Below are 7,230 nucleotides of genomic sequence, written 5' to 3' on the forward strand. Positions count from 1 at the left end.
ATTTCATGACATATTATTTTCAATTTATTTGTCTCTCATTAATTATCAACAGGTCTGGAATCCCCTACCTTCTTCAGTACAGAGACGCCACTCGCTTGGGACTTTTAAAAAGATTCTTAAGGACCATTTAGTTAAGAATCAAACAGAATAGCATTTCAATTTTTATTTATTCATTTTATTTTTAAAAAATGTATTTTTTTCCTTTTCTTCTGAGGAGTTGATGTCCCCTGAGTGTTTATTTCATGCTGTATGGTTGTCTTCTCTGCGCTTTGACTCCCAGGCCTCAGGCATGTTCTCTTTTTAATGTTGTATATTATGGCTATTGTTCTTTTTTTGGTTGTGGCGTATATTGTGGTTTTTTGTATCCCCCTTTTATCCCTAGCCATGGAGCCTTTCGAGGGGAATAAGGGTATTGTATTTCCATTTTGTATTTGTTGGTGAATAAAACTCTGAAATCTGAACTCTGAACTCTGTGGTGAAGCAGGAAGCATAGAACCTTTTTCAATTTTACCATTAACTAGGCTTACATTTTTACTTTATGATAAGGTTTCGAAGGCAGTATATTAGGAAAAATATTAATTTGGAACATATTATGAAGTGCAATGGAACGCTATTTTTCAAGTTTTCCTTAGGTTAAAATTGGGCATGGATTAATAAAAAAAATATCAGCTCGAAATATAGAGCAAATTTGACACTTAAAACGATCAACAGTTTTAAAACTACTTAATGAATTATATTTTTTTCCGAATTATAAGGGGGGGGGCAACTGCCCCCCCTCACCCCCCCCCCTCAACAACGCCACTGTCATTTGTCAGAGGTGTCAATGGCCAAAATGTTTGGGGGAGGGGCAATGGATTTTACCGACTTGATGGTCAATTTTATTGACTGATTTTAGTGTTATTGCTATTAAAGTTTCTTCTTTTGTTTTACCAACAGAGGCTGATCTTCTTTCATTGATTTTACGTCAAATATTCCCATCAGCCCATTTACCTAATACAAATAAAAAAAAGTCAGCCAGTAAAATTGTGGTGCTTCAAGTTATTACTTTATCGACTCAATCTTTTTTACCGACTGACTGAAAATAATAGAGGGGATCCCCCTCCCCTCCCATACGTGACGCCCATGTCAATAGTTCACGTAATAGAACTGTTAAGAACCACATCGATCACTCTCTGATTTGTAGAAGGTGGAAAAATAGCTGAGGAGAGTGGCGAAATTATAGGAGCGCTGATGTAGGGTCAGACCATTAACTTGTTGCGATTCTCAAGTTGGAACACCGCTCCAATAGACCACGAGAGCAAACAAAACTACAGAGAAACTTTGAGGTGGAGAAACTCATGGATAAAGAAGCTAGAAACCAAGTCAACAGGTAACTTTTGAACAGGTTCGAGGCAATCACCGATTTGCCATAAGATATCGAATAAGATTGAAAAAGCATTCAACTACACAAAGCCTGCTGAAGAGGTTTTCAGCTTTAGGGGCACCCCAGAAAACATGAAAACTAATCAAAAACACGAGAAACTAAATAAAGTGTCCTCAATAGTGATCCTTCCGTCAAAATCATGATGACCGTACCATGCAGAGCAGCCAACAAACAAGTAAAAAATACCACAAGGTCAGACAAGAGACAGATGAGAAAGCCAAACTTGTATAACAAGAAGCCTGAAGGAGGCGACAAGAGGGCTGTTTACTACCTAGCCATAGAAATAGCTGGAAAGGCCACTACAGAAGAACGACCAGTAAACGATATAAGACTAAGACTATTGACCAATCCTGAGGACAGGAAGGAAAGATTGGCTGGCTACTTGAAAATCCCTTCAATAGCCCGTCTCCTTCTGCCCCACCAAAATCCTAGACCATCTATTTCCAGGCCTGCGTGTCAGCGAGGATGCACCAACTAGAGAACAGTAAATTGCCTGATGCAGATTCTATCTCTAGAGAAACAATCACAGATGAGCTAATTTAAACAGCTGCCCGCGAAGGATGTTAAAAAGTAACTGAACAGAAAAATAACCAACACGGAAATTTACCAATTCAGAAATCAGATAGACATATCTGGTGCAATCTGACAACGAAGATGTTGGTACCTAAGCCGTGTGATTCGTATGTCGGCATCCAGATTGTCCAATATCCTTCTCCAGTGGCAATCAGAGGGGAAGGCCGAAAAACACACTTCGAAAAGCATAAAAACAAGATTTCAATCCAGTTTTATGTTGTGCCTCCATCTGGAATTCCCTACCAGTTAAAATTCGGCTATGTCATTCTTATGGATAATTTAAAAACAGCTAACCAGCCACCTCTTATGCCTAGACAGTTAGTTCTCTCCTCCCTTTTTTCCCTTCTATCTTTCCTTTTCAATTTATTTCATTTATTTTGATTGGCATGGTAGTTTTTGGTATTGTTTTTTTTTCCTTTATTTCTTCTTGTCCTTCTGTTTGGTTTTAGTACTATTTATTTAATGTTATGTGTAGTCTCCCACTCTCACAGGCCAAAGAGCCTTTTTGGGGGTCTAAATTTCTTTAGTTTTTTACTGTAGTGTGTTTCTTTTAAGTAAATTGATTGATTGATTGAAAAATTGAATTGATTCATTTGGTCTCCTGCCGGGTGATAATCAGCGTAGAGAGTGACGTCTGCCTCCTCCGTCCACTTCGGTCCATTGGAAGGGTTTGCACTTCACTCGGTCTGATATTTGCCATCGCAAGGAACTCGGATACGCTGTCGGACTATCACTTCTTTGGTCGGCTGCAAGATCGTTTCCAACCAGCTTGACAGTGTCAAAGTCAAAGATTATCTTTGCAGGTTAGTGCGGGGGCATTCGAAGTAGATCCAAACCAGTGTAAAGGTACGCTCGGCTGCTTGGGTAGAAAACCGGTACTGCTTGGTGAGGTGCAGCGGCTTCTCGTTACTCACGAAGTTGAACCACCGTAGACCTTCTATCCTTCTCAGATTTTTCAACTGGAATCTATCAATGGCCATTAGGGTTGCTCCATAAGGCATCACAGAACCGACGAGGGCGTTGAAAATTCGCAGTTTGGTTGAACGACTGATATTCGGTTTTCCCCAAAGGTGACGGTTCAACCTGCCAATGGCAGAAGACGCCTTGGATAGCCTTGCTTGCAGCTCGGGGAGAAGGGAGCCATCTGGAGAAATCGTGGATCCCCAGTAGGTAAACCTTGGGCAATTTCTATTCTAGTTTTTCCGTCCAGACTGACCGGAGAAATAGCAGCAGGAGAAGACGGGTCTATGGCCATAATTTTCGCTTTGTTCTATTTTATCTGGAATCCCACAATTGGTGCCTCTTCTCGTAAAATTTGAAGCGCTTCCAGCAAGTGATCCATGAAGTCCGCTAGGATGGTCAAGTCGTCAGCAAAATCAGCATCTGAGATGACGCGATCTCTAAACTTGAGTCCAAAGTTGAGACGTGAATTCGTCTTTGTCATAACGTGGTCTATGAGGACATTGAAGAGCTCTGGGGCCACTGTAAATTCTTGACGCACCCCTGTCATGATTCGGAAGAATGGGCTGCGCCGGCCATTGACTCGAACACAGCTCTCTGTGCCATGGTGTACAGCTTTGAAGAGTCTGCAGTATTTCTCTGGGAGGCCAGTCGACGCTATAATCTTCCAAAGCGCCTCTCGGTCAACTGAGTCGAACGCAGCACGGAAGTCAATGAAGGCGAAAAAAGCCTTCTGGAGGAATTCTGTCGACCTTTTTCTATTATCTGTCTAATCGTGAAAATCTGCTCGATGGTGAAACGGTCCGACATAAAAGCAGCCTGTTCAGGTCACCGAATCCCACGAACTATATTCTGATAACAATCCAGCAGGACAATTGAGAAAAGTTTTCCTGGGAATGACAGCAGAGTTATTCCACGGTAGTTTGAACAGTCCCTTCAAGAGCCTTTACTTTTCAATAAGGGGATGAGGACATCTTTCCGCCAATCTTTAAGAATTATCTCAGTTTACCATATTGTGGAGAACAGAGTGTGGAGAAACAGAAGCATTGTAGGACCAGCATATTTCAGCAGTTTAGAGCTTAAGCCACAGATACCAGCAGCTTTATTATTCTTGAGCCTTTTAACTGCGTTTCCAATTTCTGAAGGGCTGAAAGGCTCATATGGAAGAACATCTGCTTGAGGCCTTTGACTGGTAGATTGACTGGGACTTTTATTTGGAGAGACAGACTGGCTAGTATTATTTAAGAGCGAGCAGAAGTGGTCCTTCCACCTGTAAAGACAAGTACCCTCTTCAGAGACAAGTTTCCCATCCAGGGATAGAAAAGGTCCCAATGTAGGAGTTTTATTTTCCGTAAGATCTCGGAGATGCTTGAACAGGCTACCCATGTCTTTCTTTTTTGCTGCTAATTCAATTTCATCAGCTTTCCTTGTAACAAACTGAGTTCGGTCCTGGTGATTAATACTCTTTTGCACTCCATTAAGCCTCAGATAAGTGACCAAGTCCCCAAGGAGTCGTGCCCTCTGTCTTTGTTCTATAGCCTCCAGTCTTTCAGTTGTTAGCCAAGATTTCTTTGGAAAACATCTCTTGCCAGGCACCAATTGTGCTGCCTCGCTTGTCTGCAATTTAAAATACTTCCAGGCGTCTTCACTGCTGCTAAGTGTGCCAAGGAGCTCAAAGCGATTTGATGCCTCAATACTACACTTCAGGCGAGTATTTGGCTCCTGGAGTTTCCCAATATCTGCAGTCACTGACCTTCTTTCTTATCATTGTGCTTGAAGTCGGAGATGGACTTCAGCACACACAAGCCTGTTGTCTGCGTTCCCGAGCTCAGCTGATATGTATCTTTTCCAATTCTTCAGCGATGATCTCCAGTGTTTATACATAATGAAAAAGTCGATCATCTTCTTTGTGCAACCGTCATTACTATACCAAGTATACTGGTGGATCGATTTACGTTGAAAGTAAGTGCTTGCGATGACTAAGTCATGGGATTGGCATAGTTCAAGTAGGCGAAGGCCAGTGTGGTTAAATGGATCAGGAGAAACAGGGCCAATTGTGCCACGCGAAACGCCCGTATCATCACGCACTGTTGCGTTGAAGTAACCAAGAAGTACAGTTATATCGTGGGGGGAAACTGTCGTGAGACATCTGGTCAGAGAAGAGTAAAACTCTTCCTTGATTGTGTCGTCAAAATAGTTGGTCAGGGCATAGAATACGACAATAGTCATTTTAACATGTTTGTGTCCAAAGCGGGCCTTCATTAGTCTGTCTGATACGGCTTCAGCAAGAGTAATGTCTTTCTCGCGATACTATTTAGCGCAAAGGCCAACGCCATTCCTTCTTGTGCTCCCTTCAGATCAGAGCAACGAGTGATTGTTGTCTATTTTTTCTTCTTCGCTTCCGATAAGACGGGTTTCTGTGAGACCAGCAATCGCAACTTTATTCTTATCGAGCTCTACTGAGAGTAGGTTCTTTGATGCGGGTGCATTGAGAGTCAAAACATTCCAGGGGGATATCCGAAGCGATTAACGAGATCTTAAAAGGAAGTCCAGATCAAAGGCTATTTTGTCACTTTTCGTAGAAATTTACTTCAGGTGGTTGGTTGCTAACCCAACCAACTCTAGGTCTGGAACCTGATTAGAGCCAGGTTAAACTTAGATACTAAGATTTCTGGGGTGGCCTTCACCCGCAACACGAGGCTTCGGCCAACCTGATCGGAGTGTTTAGTTAGGGGAAACCCCATATGCAGAGGCACTTGGTGAGCAGAAGGAGTCTGCATCATTCTGGAAAAGTCTGCAACATTGAGCTTCATCTCATTTCTAGTCAAAATTGTTGGCTTCGCAGGCCTTTTGGCTAGGAAAAAATGGCTTACCGGGCAATTTGTTACTTCCCTCCACTTACTCAGTGCTTTGGCTTTCACAAACAGCCTAGGGCTTTCAAATCTCACGCGCTTGCTATCATGACTTCATACATCCTTCGTTCGGAACTTCATTCCTCACACTATTGTTATTTTCTTTCACAGTTATCTTCTCCTTTTAACCTTGTTGTTTGTGGTCTTTTTTCAACTCCAAGGAGATGCGAACCCATCACTGGGTTTTTGGCCTAAGTTCCTCAAACAATTAAACAAAGCAATAATATTTTTTAAATTATAAAATTATGTTAGTCATAAAACACTCATTCTTCAATCACTCTTGTTATTATTACAGACAGATCTCTGACGCTCCTAAACATTTTTTACAATCTTTATGAAACCTACTGGATAATGAGACAATGCAAACTATCTCTGCAAGATAGCTTCAAGTACCTGGGCAGACGACGTCAGAAATAGTTGATAGACATAACAACTACACCATTGGTGTAGTTTGGGAGGGGGGGGCAAGGAGGGGCAGTCCTCCCCTTCCACAATAATTTGAAAAGAAATAATGTATTAAGTAGTTTTGAAACTATTGCTCGTTTTAAATTTCAACTTCGCTCTTTACTTCCAGCACATAATTTCTTAGCCAATTAATTCATGCTCGTTTTTAATAAATAGTAAAAAAACGAAAAATAGGGGTACATTGTACTTCCTGATATGTTCCAAATTAACATTTATCAATATGCTCCTTCAGAAACTTCTGATTCCGCACCATAGACCCCAAAGCCTTATCATCAAGAAAATAGGTGGACCTAGTTGATCACGCAAATAGAACGAAAATGAAATCATTGAAAAATAAGAAGGTAGTACAGTAAATATATTATAAGACCCAAGTGATCCAGCAGTCAAGAGGGTTATTTAATTTGTTCATCAGTTAACATAATTTACTATAAAAAAAGAAAAGTGAACCATTGAAAAGAAGGCTTAGTGCTTTTTATAATAATATTCGTACTATAACTAGATAGGTCATATCGGTTGCTGCTTGATCATGGAGGTCAGCAGGGAGTAAGAAGGGGATCTACCCCAAGAATGTCTTAACAGTCTCAATTTTCCCTTCCAATTTCTAATTGAAACTCTAATAATGATCTAAATTCTCTTATTTGTGATTGAAACGACTAATAAGCGCTGGTAACGTCCTATTCTTTACGTTTTTGATTCATTTACTCACCCATAAACGTACAGTTGCCTCTATTTATATTACCATGATGACTTCTCGTTATTTTCGCTTTTCTATGTCTTTCTTCTAACCAGCTAAAAAAAAGGACTGACAAAAATGTACTGAGGATTGTATGCGAAGCTAGTCGCATTTCACGGAATGCCAGTGCAACTTGATGGACATTTATCTCTGCATCATAATTC

The 7,230-nt window shown here is 40.9% G+C and overlaps 1 protein-coding gene across 1 annotated transcript; it reads right to left on the reverse strand.

The window, feature by feature from the left end:
* Nucleotides 1-4,720: 4,720 nt before the first annotated feature.
* On the reverse strand, nucleotides 4,721-5,185 carry LOC148946779 (uncharacterized). Its single transcript, XM_089096423.1, has one exon. It carries the CDS (start codon nucleotides 5,183-5,185, stop codon nucleotides 4,721-4,723), a length of 465 nt encoding a protein of 154 aa, XP_088952549.1.
* Between the last annotated feature and the right edge of the window lie 2,045 nt (nucleotides 5,186-7,230).

Source organism: Artemia sp. Qi Xiang Cuo, chromosome 11, assembly GCF_049724085.1.
Source record: "Artemia sp. Qi Xiang Cuo chromosome 11, ASM4972408v1, whole genome shotgun sequence".
Lineage (NCBI taxonomy): Eukaryota > Metazoa > Arthropoda > Branchiopoda > Anostraca > Artemiidae > Artemia > Artemia sp. Qi Xiang Cuo.

What these genes read in the sequence shown, in the direction of transcription:
- LOC148946779 (XM_089096423.1), bottom strand. Translation starts at nt 5,185, where the DNA reads ATGACTATTGTCGTATTCTATGCCCTGACCAACTATTTTGACGACACA.